We start from the raw sequence: 16,882 nt of genomic DNA, 5'->3' as shown, positions 1-16,882 counted from the left end.
TTTTAAAACTAGCTTATTTCAAATTTATTTTCTCAACAGCCTCTAACTGCTTCTGCTTTTCTCTTTGTTTCCTCATTCAGATTCAGACTAATGGTAGCTTAATCTGACACAAGACCAGTTACTAATGGCAAGTTGCAAAGCAGCTTTGCATCGTCCACCAGACACTGACTCTCTATTTTCAGATCAGATTTATGGGACTTAGAGTTAAATACTGATAAGATTATTATAGTGGGGCATTTTAATGTTTATTCTGACACTGAGGGTGATAAGATGTAACATCATTGTTATCTTAGACTCAGTTGGTTTTACTCAAAGAATCCACAGACCTGTCCACTTCTGTCATCAGACTTTAGATCTTGTCCTGATGACATTCAGTATGTAGAAATAATCACACCTCATTAAAAAACCTTTCGCTGTTGGACCATTTCAACCGTAAACTTGTTTCCACCAAGATGCACATAAAAATCAGATGACATCATCTGTGTCTCCACCATCGTCTGCAGGAGAGCAAAGAAATGCCGATGTATTCGTCTTCCACTGGACCTGGAGTTGCACCAATAAAGACATTCACATGCAACTCAGATCACAGACAACCTGGGGTTAAACGCCTTTCCCAGGGGGACATTGACAGGTGACAGTTGGTTATCTATTAACCTTCCTGAAGGTCGGAACGACGAAGGACAGGAGACGCAGGAGCTCTCCCAAAGTTAAACTGAGAGAACAAGCAGATCAGCAATATTCTTCCACTGCAGCAGAAATGATGTCATTGGATGAGCTGAAGGTCAGTGGGCGGGGCCACTTCACCTCGACCAATCAGAGAGTTTTCTGCTTCCTCAGCAGCTCTGTCTCTGATCTTTACTGCTTCATGTCTCTGTTGTCTTCAGTTCAAAGACTCAACAACCAGAGGATTAACAGGGAGTGAGGCCCTCTAGTGGCTGCTGTGGAGTACTGCAGGTTTTAGTGGTTTAACAGGGAGTGAGGCCCTCTAGTGGCCGCTGTGGAGTACTGCAGGATTTTGTACAGGGTTCTGGTGTTTCCTGTCACTGTGGGCTGCAGAGCGCAGTAATACACAGCAGAGTCTGTCACTGCAGCAGAGGAGATCAGCAGATCCAATCGGTTTCTCTCCTTGTTCAATCCTGCAGTCAGTCGAGCGTTTGGAGGTTCTGCTTTCACCACAGTTGGATCTGTAGTATCAGTTATAAGGAGAAGGAAGCGAGGAGCTGATCCAGGATCTTGTCGATACCACTGGAGGTTGTCTGCTTTAACTGAATAGTTACAGGACAGAGTGACTTTGCCTCCCTCTGATGGAAACACTTCAGATCTGATGGCAGTAATATCAGCTTCCAAGCTCTGACCTGCGGATCAAACAGCATGTTATCTTCAGAAAGGAAAGCCAACGTGGATCTGCAATGATCTGGAAACGTCTTTGTTTTCCAGCGTTTCTGCTCAGAAACATACGGACCAAGGACAGCCAAGAAGCAGATCACAGCCAGGTTTTCCATGTTTCCACAGATGGAATGTACTGAGGTTCACAGCTGGAGTCCAGCAGCTCTGCAGTCTGTAGGAGGAGACTCTGCTGCTGCGCTCAGTGGGACAGAGATCTTCTCCGAGTCGCTGCAGCCTTCCTGCCAGCTCTACCCAGTCTGGCAGGAAGCTGACTTCTCTGGAAGGCTGGCTCCGCCCATCAGCCTGCTGACATCATCTCACCGACTGGAAGAGAAATGGATCGAGCCACAACCCTGTGGGACTCCATAAGTATCCCTGGAGTGTGAAGAAGAAAACAAACTGGAATCTGTGGGACAGATTTAAACCAGACCAGTTCTGTCCCAGCAATATGCTCCAGTTTATTATATTATTCCTGAGTTTTCCCTCTGTTGTACTCCAGTCTAAAACATGGTTTCTAACATGCTTTAGAAATAAAACCTGAAAGTCCATTTTAATCAGACAACCTTAAAAAAAACAGATGCCACCATTTGCATTAAGAAGTGGTCTAGTTAAAGGCCAGCACACATGCTGAAGGTGTTCGAATGAGAGGAGCTCAAACTCAGCTTTCTGATCTGTATGATGAGAGGAGCTGCTCTGCAGACCCTCAGTGAAACCTACTGCTGGGTGCCAGGCTGGAGCCAGTCTTATTTTTTAATGGTCTACTAATCAGCTGAAGTTCTGGTTCTGTGTTGTTAACAGTATTCATGTTCGATAAAGAACAATTCAACAGATCAGAGGAAGTATGGAGGACAATCAGTGGTTACAGTTTCAGGTTCTCAGGAGCCATCAGATCTGGATGTTTCTCTGGTTCTGTTCAGATCCAATCGGGGCCTCCAACGTCTCACCTCATCTTTGCAGTCTAAAATCAGCCCAGCAGCCTCTACCGGAGCTCAGCGGGTTCATTTGTCCACAATCAGAGGAAGGGGAAGAGGGGCTGGGGGGAAGCTCAGGAACAAACAGGAAGCAGAGATAATGGGACACAGGTGGCAGGAATTAGACTGCACCAGAGAGGGGGAGGGTAGCGGAATCACTCCCAGCCTCATCACTGATCTGCATGTGGAACAAATTATCCTCATCTCTGCTCCTGGAGGATCTGCTCCTGCTTTCACTCACATGAACATCATCTTTACTGTCAGGCTTTCCAGATATGAATCAGCTGCTGTGTTAACCTCATTTTTATTGTTTATTGCTGTGAGGTGAGCAGGCAAGCTTTTTTGTTAAATAAAAGCCCCAAACAGGTTTATTCCGGTCCAAATTGCGGTTCTTTGGCGTCTCTAAAATATCGTTGACCCGTTTCTCCTCCTCCAAGATGGCGGCGCCGCTGACGTATCCCTCCGGAAGCTCTCACTCTGGGGTCCGGCGGAAGTTTAGCTTCTGCTAGCAGTTAGCTTCCTTTGTGCGGCCCGAGCAGGCAGAGACGGTGGTTCTGTTGGACCGGAGCGGAACATCCGAGCTGCGGCAGTAACAATGTGTTCCGTCCAGCCTCTGAGAGACTTCATCCGGGAGAGACTGACCGCTGCGGCCGAGGAGATCTTCTCCGAGGTGGAGAGGACCATCGGCCGCTTCGAGGAGGAGCTGGACGCGCAGCGCAAGCTGCTGGCGGTGTGCCTGAAGCCGCAGGTCCGGCTGCACAGGATCGGTAGGTTCTGGTGGTTCTCTGGGTCCGACCGGACCGTGGGGAGGAAGCAGAGGTTTTCTACCAGAAACGGTACTACTGGTTCTGGTTCGGTTCAGAGTCCAGCTGGTTCAGTAGGAACTAAAGAACCAGGCGCTTCACGGTCCGGCGGGTTAAAGGAACCACAGTTTGGACCGGGTCCAAATGATTCTTTATTATCAATAATAATAATGATGTGTGGCTAAGTTTAATAATGAATTTCTAACATTTTCTGGTTCCAGCGGCCAGAACCAGATCTGGACCTGGAGGTGAACCTGGACCAGAATCAGGACTTTCTCTGCTGCTAATTGGAATAACAAAAAATCATATTTCTGCAGCAGACCGGATGTCACTGCAGACGAAGCAGTTTAATAAACCTCTACAATAACTGACTTCAGATTTCAGTAATCGTTCCCTCTGTGACGGAACCAGCAGCAGGCGTGACGATAACAATAATGATGATGATGACGTCATCGTGTTTCTGGTGTTTTGCTCAGCTTCGTCACTCCGCTGGTTCCGCTGTGGATCCACAACTTCATCCTTCACTGACGCGTCCGCCATGTTTGGAGGCTGTTCGGTCGGTTCCGGTGTTGCCATGACGATGCCACACCTGAAGGGGGGCAGATGTTCTGGTGTCATCCCATGTCTGTGTTAGAACATGGTCGCCATGGAAACGCATGACAACAGTCTGGAGCTGTTCTGTCCCATGCACTCGGGGTCAAAGGTTACAGATGGAGCTATGACATCACCGTCTTCAGATCAATGCTTATTGGTTAGACTTGATCAGTTCAGAACCTGGAGCCCGGATGTTCTGATTCTGGTCGTAGAACAGTCCAGAACCCAGTTGAGGGAACCGGCCCGTCTTCCTGCAGTGAAAAGTTCTGATGTGTGTTCAGAACCTCCAGACGGGTTCTGGTCCAGTTAAAGCTGCAGACGCAGAACAGAACCGGTCCAGAAGTTACTAATGGTAGAACTGAGCCAGTAGAACCTCAGGTACCGCTGGGCTCAGCAGAAGCTCGGTCCATTACTGCCACCTTCTGGTGGTGGTTCTGCCTGGTTCTGGTGCATTCAGGGTTCTGTTGGTGGAACTGGACCTCAGAGAGATTGAAGACCTCTCTGAAGGTTCTGTCCAGTTCTGCAGAACCAGGTGACCCAATCAGAACCAGGTGGGTTGGAGCAGAGCGGTGCAGTTGGGTCCATATTCATCAGAACCAAGTTCTGGTTCTGTAACGTGTCTTTGGTACCAGGATGATGATTATTTTCCTTCTTGTGTCCCACCAGAACATCTTCAGCACCACGTTTGTAAGGAGGAGGTTCTAACGGGCTACGAGAGTACCTGCAGTCTGGACCGGGCCGAACCAGAACCTCTACGCATCAAAGAGGAGCAAATGGAACCAAACCACATTCTGATCAGACCCGACCCAGAAGAACCAGAACCTGCACAGCTCACAGAGACTCTGCCGGAACCAGGAGCTCCACATGTAGGAGAAGCTGCGGAGGAACCAGAACCTTTCCAGAACCTGGACGATCAGGAGGTTCTGTCAGAACCAGACAGGCCTCAGATCATCGATGACCTGGGTGAGCTTGAATACCTGGACTTTGACGAGTACCTGGACGACCCGGAAAGTCCGCAGATCATGGATGACCTGGAAGAACCAGAACTTCTAGAAACAGAACACGGCCTGGAAGAACCAGAACCGCAGAACAGAACCAGGAAAGTGGAGTTCTGGACCCGACACGATGATGAGGGTCTGCTGCTGAGGAAGGAGTTTGATACCTTCGTGCCTCGACAGAGAAAATCCAAAACCGAAGAACCGGTACCAGGTTCTGACAGCCTAGCAGGTATGAAAACACTATCCAGGTCCAAATGATCCACACGGGTCAGAACAGTAACCTGAGCCCAGAGCTGAATCTGATTAACTGAGATCATTTCAGACTTCTAACTGGACCAGTTAAAGCAAACAGCTCCAGAGGTTCTGCTGCTGGTTCTGTTTAAGTCTTGATGAGCAGAAGGACGTTTGGATTCTGGGTTCGGTTCTGTCTCTGGTCGGTTCTGGACCGGCTGCCACAGATGAGCTGCTCGTTATTTACAGCCTTCCAAACCCAAACCCGCGATTTCTGCTGACTTCACTCCTTCCTGAGGCACACGCTAATGCTAACGCTAACACCAGAGCTCAATTTTCATTCAGCATTTTGCTGCACAGGTTGAAGTTTTCTGGCAGATCGCAGATCTTTAAAAAGCAGATTCTGATTTTGGCCGATACCAAGTTAGTTTTGTCTGACAAGTTGCTAATTAAGGCAACTAAAGTCGCTGAGTCGGCAACAGTGGGGCAACTGTTGATGACTGCAAACGTTGGAACCTGTCCAGGTGGGCGTGGTCTACCCGGTGGGCGTGGTCTACCCGGTGGGCGTGGCCTACCCGGTGGGCGTGGCCGACAGTCAAACCTCTGCCTGCGGAGCAGCAGAGGACAGCAGCGGATTTTAGACCTTTGCTGAGGGAGAGAAGATCAGTGAATAAGATCGGCTCCACATGGAAGCATCGGCCGATCACTGATACCCCAAAATGAGGGAAATCGGTGCTGATTACTTTTAAAATTTTCCCTGAATTTATTTTTCAATCCAGTTCGTTTCACTTCCTTCATGTAGCACTAATTGACAGCACAGGTCCTCTGGGGAAGCCGTTCGTTCTTCAGGCTCGATGCCAAACGTCACAGAGGCTCTGTGGATCCTGACGCCTGTTGAGTCCAAGATTAGAGCTACATTAAGGTCATCACTTCTGGTGTCACATGAATGTTTAAAAGTCAACTGTAACGGCCTTATCAGTGTTTAACACGACATCAAATAAAAAATCTGAGATCAGATCTAAAATCGTAGCGTTCTGGCGGACGGATGGTTTTAGTGCTTCAGGAGGAAAACCAAGAGTTAGATTTTCAAAACTGTAGCTATTAATCTGTGTAGGATTAATGAGTGAAACTGAATGAAAAATGTTTGTTTAGTTGGTGCAGCTAACGTTTCAGTTAGCAGTGCTCATCACTAATTTCTGTTATCTGTTTCTCCAGAATTCCAACAGAACTACATCTCTGGGGAGGAGGTTCTGGCTGAGCAGGAACAGAACTTCAGTCTGGACCTGAAGGTACCGGACCATCCTCAGATCAAACAGGAACAGGAAGAAGTTGGATCCGGTCAGGCCGGACAGAGACCGGAGACCGACATCTTCATGGTGACGGTGAACTACGACGAGAGTGAGCACAGCGAGCCAGAACCCAGCAGCTCCCAGCAGTCCGAAGACTCCGACGAACCCAAACCGTTCGTCTGCAAGACGTGTGGCAAGAGGTTCTCCAACATGTTGCTGCTCCACGACCACCGGGACACCCACCAGAAGGAGAAACCCTACTCCTGCCAGCTGTGTACACGGCGGTTCGCCCGGCGGGACTCTGCCTTCCGCCACATGATCACCCACACGGGTGAGAAGCCCTTCCCCTGTCAGATCTGTGGGGAGAAGTTTGGCCTCAACAGCCACCTGCTGCGCCACCTGAGGAGGCACACGGGCGAGAAGCCCTTCTCCTGCCACATCTGCCACAAGCGCTTCAGCCAGAGCAACACCCTGACCTGCCACGTCAGGACCCACACGGGCGAGAAGCCGTACCCCTGCAGGGTGTGTGGAAAGGGTTTCGTCAGGCGCAGCGCCATGAACATCCACATGAGGATGCACACCGGAGAGAAACCCTTCACCTGCAAGGTGTGTGACAAAACCTTCAGTCGGGGGACAGGGCTGAGCTACCACATGAGGACCCACACTGGAGAGAAGCCGTACTCCTGCAAGCTGTGTGGAAGAACGTTCCGGCAGTCCAGCCACCTCATGTGTCACATGAAGAACTTTCACCTGGACTGGACCCGAGAGAAGAGGTCTCGGTCTCAGATAGAGGAGGAGGTCTAGATCTACCATAGAGAGCAGAGGTCTAGACCCAAGATCAATATGAAGTTTATCCTTTGCATAATGAGTCAAATTGAACCTGGTTCTGATTGAACCCAGTTCTGAGACCAAATGGACTTACAGTGGTCTCTACTGGGGGCCCAGGTGAACCAGAACCCATATAGCACGTCATCGTGCCCATTAGGCGGTGCTGTTAGCAACAGTGTTAGCATAGCTACATATGCTACCTTCACCACAGAGAGGGAGATATGGCAAACCTGTTTATCATATAATTATGTTGGATTCTTAATCATTACTGAGTTGTTAATGTTCTCCTGGTCAACATGTCAGAACCTCCAGTCTTCCAGTTCCTCCAAGTCCAGATTTCTGCTGATCAAACTGCAGCAGAGGATCGACGATCACCAACCTCCACGTTCCTCTGGACCGACCAGGTGAGCTCGTCGTCGGGTCCACCTGTCCTGCTGCGGGTCACATCTGAGCATCACTAGTTTGGTTCTGGTTCAGTTGGACCCGAATGACCGGAGTGGTGAGCTTGTAGACTTCTAGCTGTGGAGCTCTAAGATCATCGTTCAACTCGATCAGAGAGACGGACAAATGATTCAGATATTTCCAAAGTTTGAGGCTCAGCAGGAAGTTATGAAATGTTTCAGTGAAGAAAGGAGCCGTGGTTCCGGTACCAGACAGTGGAGAACCTCCAGTCATCCACAGCTTACAGTTTGTATAAATAAATGTAAATAATGACCAGCCCTGAAAGGTGGTCCAGTTGGACCCTAGAACCAGAACCAGCACACATTCAGGTCAGGGGAACCGCCCAAGGTGGTTCTGCTCTGCTGACACTAATCTGGCCAGAACCAGGTTCTGCTTCTGACCTGTTTACATTGACATTCCTGTCTCTGAGGCAAATGGACTGAACCAGAACCGGACTCACTCATTTATACCCCAGACATCAGGAGGCAACCTGGGGTTAAGTGCCTTGTTCAGGGTGGCAGGAGGAAGCTGGAACCGAACCGAGCCTGACCTGCAGCGCTACGCTAACACCCTGAGCGCTCATCGGTCTGAAGCCCCGCCCCTTCCTGCCTCGACTCCCCACAGAGCCGAGCAGGACCGGCAGATGGGTCGGTTCCTGCAGCAGAACCTCTACAGGAATGAATGTCTAGGAGATGACGTGGACCTCTGGACTCACAAAGCCATGAACAGGTTCGGACCTCCAACCCGGCTGGGAACCAGAACCTGACATCCAGGTACAGAGAAGAGAACAAACATGATGGTGGATAAATTCTACAAAATAACTTTCATGATGCCGAGTCAGAACCGGGTTGGAACCGGGTCTGAGCCGAGTTGGATCCTGGTCTGATCCGGGTCTGAGCCGAGTCGGATCAGAGTCGGATCCGGGTCTGAGCCGAGTCGGATCCGGGTCGGATCAGAGTCAGATCCGGGTCTGATCCGGGTTGGAACCGGGGATCGTCGGCTGACGGTTTCAGTGTAATATCATCAGTTCTGGTTAAATGTTTTCTGTCTGGCCTGGAGGTCAGGAAGGCTTCAGCTCATCAGGACTTTGGACCCAGCAGAACCGATCCTGTCCTGATGAGCCTAGAAACCCGAGCCGCTCTTTGGACAGTAATGGCTGCCCACAGGCTGTGTTGGTCTCCGTGGCAACCAGCAGACGGTGTGTTTTATTGTGTGGGTGGTTCCTTCAGAAATGCTCCAGTAGAAGCTGCAGGTTCTGTTTTAATCTGGACCCGTTTCAGTGAAAACTCAGAAAGTTCTGGATATCCTATCTGGGTTTCTAGGACCGAAGCTGGAGCAGCTCCTCCAGAGACGCTCATTCAAATATTTAAACCTTTATTCCATCCAGTTTCTTTACAGAGGACTCTGAATGTTTTCTATCGTGTGCCTGTTCTAATATTTAGCCTCTATGTTTCTGATTGTATTCATGTGAGCTCTGGTATGTGTTCTACTCTAGATGTTCTGGTTCTGTGCTGTAGAACATCTCTAGAAATAAAGTTTGTGGAGAAGTTGGACACTAATTGGTGGTTCTTCCTGTTTGCACCATCATCGAATCAGCAGCCTGTCCTGTGGTGATGTCATCAGTAACTGGGAAAAACCTTATGGCAAGCTGTTTCAATAAAATCTGCTTCACGTAACTTACTCTCCAGATGTTTGAAACTAGTTTGTGCCAAAATATTAGTAAATTTAATCTCTACAAGCTGACCAGAATAAATTTAATTTTCTAGTTCAAGATATTTACAATAAATTACTATCTGAAACATTTCAGATGACTAGTCAAAGTACATTTGGGTATTTTGCTTTTTGTTTAGTCAAAATTCAAATTAAAGATATATATACAATTAGATGTGAGGTAAATACGTTAAATTGCAGATTCAATATTTTACGCACAAGTCGGCATGTATAAAAATTTACTTTGTCTTTGTGTCAAAGTGTGCGTAAAGATACGCACACTTGTGCGGGAGCCACACAAACTTTTTCTGTGGACAATATCAAACCACAAAGCGTCAAAACTCACATAAATGCACTGAAATCTGACTACAGTTGGTGTTATTTAGGTCAGTGGTCCCCAACCTTTTTATTACCACGGACCGGTCAAGACTTGGAAATTTAGCTGCGGCCCGGGGTGTGATCCTTCAGACAAAGCTGCTGCATGTTGGTGTTCCCGCTAAATCCTGAATATACCCAGTTTGGTTGTCTTGGCCCTTTTATCGCAGCCTGTGGGGTTTTCCCTGACTGGGAACGAGAATACAACCTGCTGAATGTGACAGGGAGCCAATCAGAAGGCGCGGTGACGTCAGAACAGAGGGGAATCCCAAACAGCTGACATATCGGAGATGATATGTGGAAATGTTTATTATTATATGTAAAGGTCATTATTATGTTTATTCAGTTAAAAATGTTAACTATGGCGACAGGCGACCAGCAGCTGCTCTACTGACCGCAAATTAGGATTTATAAAGGAAAGATGCGCACAGCTTTATGCATCCCATGTTTTTTGTGCGCCACACTTTTCTAAATTTTTCCCGCTAAGTTTTAGTGTGAAAACTGTTCAGTCATTTATGCATGAGGCCCCTGAACCGTGGCTCAGCCTTTCCTTAAACTAATGAACAACGACTGGCAGCATGTTTAGGACTGGTTCAGTCCAAAAGAACCCGGTCCGTGATGCATTTCATGCGCTTCGTAGACCGATGCGTTACATCTTTATGAGACAAAAACTGAGGAAAAGTGTTGTCTACATTCTAGTGAGGTTTTCACATCCTTTTATTTTTATTTTCTTTATTTTGTGATCGTGTTATTTTATTGTCTGGGGATAAATGGGGTTCAGTTTCATCGTTTACAATCAAACAATAAAATATTAAAATCATGAAAAACATCAGTTTGGTGCTTCTTGGTCTAAATAACTGAATGTGGTCAGACTTCAGTGTATTTATGTGAGTTTTGACGTTTGTGGTTTATTATTGTTCACAGAAAAAGTTTGTGTGGCTGCTGCACATTTTCATGCCAGTGAAAACATGTACATATATTTACACACACTTTGACACAAAGTAAATTTTTATACATGCCGACTTGTGCAAAAATATGGGACCGCACTTTTTTTGTGCGCACGCAGCTTTATGTATGAGGCTCCTGGAGGAACTCAAACATCCGCTTCAAGAACAGAAACCGGGGAGCCTGAAGGTCAGACCAGTTGGACAAGTGGAGGACGGGAAACGGAGACGTTGTCTCCTGGTAACAGCTGAGTGGGACAGGTTGTTCTTCTCTAACAGCAGAGATTATCTCCCGTAATTAGTTATAGAAAAAGTGGAGACTAACAAAGGAGGACGAAATGATGTCATTGGATGAGCTGAAGGTCAGTGGGCGGGGCCACTTCAACTCGACCAATCAGAGAGTTTTCTGCTTCCTCAGCAGCTCTGTCTCTGATCTTTACTGCTTCATGTCTCTGTTGTCTTCAGTCCAAAGACTCAACAACCAGAGGATTAACAGGGAGTGAGGCCCTCTAGTGGCTGCTGTGGAGTACTGCAGGTTTTAGTGTTTTAACAGGGAGTGAGGCCCTCTAGTGGCTGCTCTTGAGTACTGCAGGTTTTTGTCCAGGGTTCTGGTGTTTCCTGTCTCTGTTGGCTGCACAGCGCAGTAGTACACAGCAGAGTCTGTCACTGCAGCAGAGGAGATCGTGATGGACATTTCTTCGTTGCTTCCTTTAAATGTCATCCTGTCCAGACTTTCTGCTCCACCTGAAGGTGAGTGAGACTTCAGGAACTCTGGATGTTTTCCTGGATTTTGTCGATACCAGAATAAATAATCAGCTGAATCTTTGGTGTAACTGCAGGTCAGAGTAGCAGAGCTGCCCTCTGAACTGAACTCCTCAGTCTTCCCTGCAGTGAGTTGTTGACAGTTTACAGCTGAAGGAAGAAAAAAGTGATATAAGTGAAGAACAACAAGGATCAGATTATTCTCTGAAAGACTCCAACCAACCTGATCCAGTGATCAGAACCAGCAGAGAGAATCCAGATGTGAGCAGAGACAGCATGTTGAGCAGAGTTAATGTTGGAGAGCTGAGCTGAAGGAGGAAGTTTGAGTCTCTAGAGTTCAGGGACAGATCAGCTCCTCCTCTTCCTCCTCTTCCTCCTCCCACCACTGCATCTTCATCGCTGACTCAACTTCATGTTTGCTAACAGACATTTAAAATCTGAATGAGTAATTTTATCTGATCTGGTCAGCAGCTAGAAAACAGTGGGTTTCTGGGTTTGCTTTGATATTTAGTTATGAATCGGGTTTTAATTGGACCAAATTCCTCGGTATCATCTCACCTGGTCTGTGGGAGTTCTGCTAAGGTAGCATAGCATGCTAGCTCTCTGTCCTGCTGGATCCGATTGAACCAGCTGATCCAATATGGCCACTGCTGGACCGCGTTGCCGATCACAGCAGGAGCAGGACGTGTTGCCAGTCAGTTCTGGTTCTGCAGTGTGTTTATCATGTGGTTCTGACACATCAAAGGAAACACAATATAAATGGGCTGGTTCCAGTTTGGGTTCTGAAGACGATGGCTGACCTCGTCACCACAGGTCTCAGAGTCTCGTTGATCTCCATCTTGATCTGTTTAGAGTCAGGTTCTGGTTCAAATATCCAACAGAACCGCTGGTTTGTCCCTGTCCAACATGCCATCACCCCTCACTGCTTACAGCTAATCTCAGTGTCTCCTGTCAGTCCAGATGACCTCTGACCTTCTGTTTTCCAGCCTGATCTGGATCTGCTGCTGTTTGGGACCATGGTTCTGTTCTGGACCCGGTTTGGACCCAGTTATGATTGAATAGTTCATATTGTCCCAGTTTAAAGAGACCAGGATTCTAAACCTGCAGCTCCAGAACCACTGGTAGTCTTTGGACTGGAGAGGTTCAGAACCCTGCAGCAGAACCGTAGCATTCAGAGAACATTGGACCAGAAAGTTTGCTTCAGGATCTGGACTGTTCAATTCCAACCAGAACCAGAAACATCCTGCTCTGCGGTCCACTTCCTGCCTCCAACATAAACTAATTTCTGAACAGAACCGGGTAGAACCGATAGATTACCTTTAGCTCAAGCAGAACCTGGAGTTTAGTTCTGGCCTGGTCCGGTCCCAGAAAGAACCCATGAAATATAACATAATTAGTTCAATGTTTGATCAAGTTAATTTCAGGTCAAAACCTTTTTTACTGCTAAATGAGCAGCAGAAATGTTTATAGTTTTTAATCTTCAGGTTCTTCATCAGATTGGACCAAAGTTCGTTTTTCTGAGTTTCTCTGATCGTTCATGGAGCTTCAAAGAAATTTGGACTGTGGATTCTTACATGTAGCATTAGCTGCTACATGTTAGCATTCAGATGCTATTTTAGGCTAGCATAGCTTCTCTGATAGGATAGGCTAACTGCTGTTAGCACAACAATAGTCTTTTCCAGCATCCAATCAGATTGTTTAGAAACAGAAATTTACTGAGAGAAGTCATTTCCATCCCTGCTGTCAGCAGGTTCTGTTCGGTCCATTTCAGGTTTTACCATCAGGGAATAAGTTTCCCTGCAGAAATCACCCAGTCAAGTCCAGTGGCAACATGACCTGCTGGGACAGGGACAGTTTCTGGACCCAGTCTTCAATGCCAGGTTCTGACTCAGCTCCGTCCTGGAGGTTCTGCTCATGTTTGGTTCCAGGATCTTTAACAACAGAGAGAAAACCAGGAGACACCAGGCTTCACTTGAAGATCTGTTTAATGACACTCAGATTAAACAAGGCATTTTAACTTTATACACAACACTGCAGCTAGCTTACACATGGATGAGTTTTCTTTTTACCATCAGGTTAATGGGATAGATATAAGCAAAACTCAAAGGAGGCATTCGTCCGTATCGTCTCAACATATTAGTTTCCCAAAGATCCTGCAGATTCCTTTTTCCTGCTGGCAGAGGAAACAGGAAGTACAGAAGAGACACCGTTTCCTTCTGATATCATTCCAGAACGTATCTACCAGTGGTGTGTGTTTTCATGTGGCGTGACAAGTTACTCTTATGACGAATATTCTTCCCACACATTCTGCAAGAGAAAGGCTTCTCCCCTGTGTGGGACTTCAGGTGGGTCAACATGGCATACCTTCTACTAAAACCCTGCCCACATTCTGAACATGTATGTGGTTTCTCACCAGTGTGGGTTCTCATATGAACCAACAAATTACTGTTTTGTCTGAAAGTTTTCCCACACATTGGACACAGAGATGGTTTCTCTCCTGTATGAGTTCTCATGTGAACTAACATGTTGGACTTTCTGCTGAAATTATTCCCACATTCCGGGCAGGAATAGGGTTTCTCACCTGTATGAGTCTTCATGTGTCGCAGCATGGTCCCTTTGCGGTTGAAAGTTTTCCCACATTCTGCACAGGGATGATGCTGAGTGCTTACTTCAGTGTGATACCTCATGTGACGGGTTAAGTAATACTTGTGGCAGAAGCTCTTCCCACACACTTTACAAGAAACAGGCTTCTCACCTGTGTGAGTTCTGCTGTGGCTCACTAGGATGAACTTCCGGCTGAAACCTTTCCCACACTTGGAGCAGCTGTAAGGCTTTTTCTCTGCATGCGTGATCATGTGAAACTCTAGAACCTGTTTGTGCCTGAAGCTTTTCCCACATGTCTTACAGGAATATGGCTTCTCAGGCTCATGAGTTCTCATGTGTTGCTTCAGATTGTGGCGAATAGCAAAACATTTCCCACATGTTCTGCAACAATGTGGTTTCTCAGATGAATGTGTTTTCGTATGTTTCATCAAATTTTTACGCAGGGAAAAACACTTCCCACAGGTTTCACAGGAATGTTGTTTCTCAGCAGTGTGAGTTTGGACATGAACAAACAAGTTGGATTTATGCCGGAAACTTTTCCCACATATCTGACAGGAAAATGGCCGTTCTCCTGTGTGAGTTTTCATGTGGCACACTAAGCAACCCCTTTGACTAAAACTCTTCCCACATTCTGAGCAACAGTATGGTTTTTCCCCCGTGTGCGTTCTAATGTGAACCATCAGATTGCTCCTCTGTCTGAAACCCTTCCCACAGACCGAACACACACATGGCTTTTCCCCTGTGTGACTTCTCATGTGAACCAACAGATTTCCCTTTCTGCTGAAACTCTTCCCACAGTGGCCGCAGGAATGCGGCTTCTCCCCGGTGTGAGTTCTCAGGTGGTCCAGCATGGTGCTCTTCCTGGTGAACGTTTTCCCACATTGTAAGCAAGATGCTGGTGGTTCTCTGTTCTTAGTTTTTGGTTGTGGAATGGAGTCATTGTTTCTGCTGGGCTGTAAAGGTTCTGGTTCCTCCTGGTCCAGACTGCAGTTTCTGTCCTGGTCGGTTAGAACCTCTACATCCTGATGAGAATGTTGATGTGGGAGTTCTGGAAGAAAAAAGAAAACCAGGAACCAAACACCTGCTTAGCAAGTTACTGGAATCTATCAGCTTATCGGTCCGATGGACCGGATCCGGTCTGGTACCCAGTGCTTAGTGCCCTGGGCGGCTCACCTGGGCGGAGCTTCAGCACCAACTGACCCTCGTCCTCCTGCTGGTCCTCCTCTTCCTCTTTGATCTCTGGAGGTTTCGCGTCGTTCGGTTCCAGCTCATCATGACCCGGTAGCGGTTCAGGTTCTGAAGGAGAAGAGAGACGGCATGAGACATGAGTGAAGGTTGTTTTCTGCTCCCTCTGGGACAGAACCAACCGAATGGACCCTTTGGTTCCATCTTCACTGGTACTATTCAACCTTCAGAACCGCTTCATCCTGGTGGACGGTACCGGGTCGGTATCTAAAGACTATGGCAGGTAATGAAATGTGTCCATTTCAAATTAAAAGCAGAACTTTAAGGTCCAGGTGTGTAATGGACCGGACAGCAGAACTCTGGTTCCTTCAGAACCCCTTGGTGTCACTCACCTATCCTCAGACGTTCTGCTGGATGGACCTGGTTCTGGTCAGACCCATCAACCTCCAGGAGCTCCACTTCCTGCTTCAGAACCTCCCGCTCCTCCTCACCGACCCGGACCTCCACCCACTCCTCCTTGACCCGCAAAGGTTCTGGTTCCTGCTGAGGAACCCGGTCCGGTCGGGATTCTGGAAGGACAGGGAGAGCCGCAAGTTTCAACCGTTCATACACAAATAAAACCTCTGCATGTTTTAGTCCACATGAAAATGAAAACTGTAAATATTGCGGGTATGAAAACTTTTCCACCAAAGTTCTTCGAGATCTGATTCCTTGCAGCGTTTTTAACCCATCAAAGCTGTTTGTTCATGATTTTAGTATTTGACTGTTTAAACCTAAACTGAACCATATTTAAAAACTGTACACTCGTCAGAAAATGATGAGGAAAACATCCGTCAGTCCTGGGATTTAACTGGGCCATTGTTCTGGTTCAGTCAGAACCATCAGCAGAACCTGATCCAGAACTTTCTGCTCATTCGGACAGACAAGAGGTTTTGGGTCCAGGAAGCAGGTCAAGCAGAACCAGCCATGACCTCTGACCAGCAGTCCAACCCAGAGCAAATCAGATGTGGTTTTGACTGAATTTGTTTAAACTTAAACTGGATTCATGTTAGTTGAAGCTGATTTCTGTCCCAGCTGCTCGTGTTTCAGATCCCCGTTTCCCATCAGGAGAAACGGGGATTATCTGTTTTCACTCAGGAATTTTTCTATTTTGGGATATTATTTGTTCTCTCTCTCTCCCTGAATTAAGTTTAAATAAATTTTAATGAATTAAACCTGCTTCCTCAGTTTCACAACCGGACCCAAACTGGTTGCGACGGAACCTCCCAGCGGACCCAGAACCATCTGGGATCCATTAAAGGAGAACCGTGTTTTAATCAGGCAGCGCTGCGGGCAGCTAACCGCAGACAACCTGAGCCCGGTGAGCGCTGAACACCGGAGCCGCTCAAACAGCAGCAGAAACGGCGCGTTACCTGATGAAGAGGATGAGAAAGATGTAGACAGCACGGACATCTTTCTGATTCTTTAGAACCGAAACCAGAAGGTTCTGGAAGGTTCTGCTTGGGTCCAGGCTGCGATAACACAACAATGGCGCCTTTAACAAAGAGAAGAACAGCAAGAGCGGTACCAGAACCGGAACCTGGCTGACCGCTGGGGGCGGAGTCAAGATGGCTCAGGCTTAAAGCTGCAGTACGTCACTGTTATAATCATGTTATTTCAGTTATTTGTTAAAACTGTCACCATGTCGTGACCATAGACATTAATACGTAGACGCCTCATGGAGCGGGTCGGCCCGTTGCAGCGATACGTAATCGCGTCCGC

The 16,882-nt window shown here is 47.3% G+C and overlaps 2 protein-coding genes and 1 gene segment (V, D, J or C); 1 reads left to right on the top strand and 2 right to left on the bottom strand.

Annotated features, from left to right (window-relative positions):
• Positions 1–215: 215 nt before the first annotated feature.
• On the bottom strand, positions 216–1,837 carry LOC106938692 (Ig kappa chain V region K16-167-like). The segment is given in 2 exon segments: positions 216–1,355; positions 1,463–1,837. Coding segments are annotated over 2 exon segments (438 nt in total).
• A 334-nt stretch (positions 1,838–2,171) lies between these two features.
• Positions 2,172–9,100, top strand: LOC106938691 (zinc finger protein 16-like). Its single transcript, XM_015020827.1, has 3 exons — positions 2,172–3,124; positions 4,421–4,981; positions 6,199–9,100. The coding sequence occupies exons 1-3, from the start codon at positions 2,953–2,955 to the stop codon at positions 7,074–7,076; spliced, it is 1,611 nt and encodes a 536-aa protein (XP_014876313.1). The 5' UTR covers positions 2,172–2,952; the 3' UTR covers positions 7,077–9,100.
• Positions 9,101–13,299: 4,199 nt separating this feature from the next.
• Positions 13,300–16,785, bottom strand: LOC106938687 (gastrula zinc finger protein XlCGF57.1-like). Of its 2 annotated transcripts, XM_015020820.1 has the most exons (5): positions 16,534–16,785; positions 15,514–15,690; positions 15,110–15,232; positions 14,088–14,984; positions 13,300–13,973 (listed from the first exon to the last, which is right to left on the bottom strand). In XM_015020820.1, exons 1-5 carry the CDS (start codon positions 16,571–16,573, stop codon positions 13,555–13,557), a joined length of 1,656 nt encoding a protein of 551 aa, XP_014876306.1. In that variant the 5' UTR covers positions 16,574–16,785; the 3' UTR covers positions 13,300–13,554. The 2 variants fall into 2 exon arrangements, with proteins under 2 accessions (XP_014876306.1, XP_014876305.1); XM_015020819.1 differs by having other exon boundaries at positions 13,300–14,984; positions 16,534–16,783.
• Between the last annotated feature and the right edge of the window lie 97 nt (positions 16,786–16,882).

This window comes from Poecilia latipinna, unplaced genomic scaffold (genome assembly GCF_001443285.1).
Source record: "Poecilia latipinna isolate Pla-1442-1.1 unplaced genomic scaffold, P_latipinna-1.0 Scaffold2668, whole genome shotgun sequence".
NCBI classification, from domain to species: Eukaryota; Metazoa; Chordata; class Actinopteri; order Cyprinodontiformes; family Poeciliidae; genus Poecilia; species Poecilia latipinna.
The sequence above is the reverse complement of the archived record's forward strand: the minus strand, read 5'-3'. Positions and strand labels throughout refer to the sequence as shown.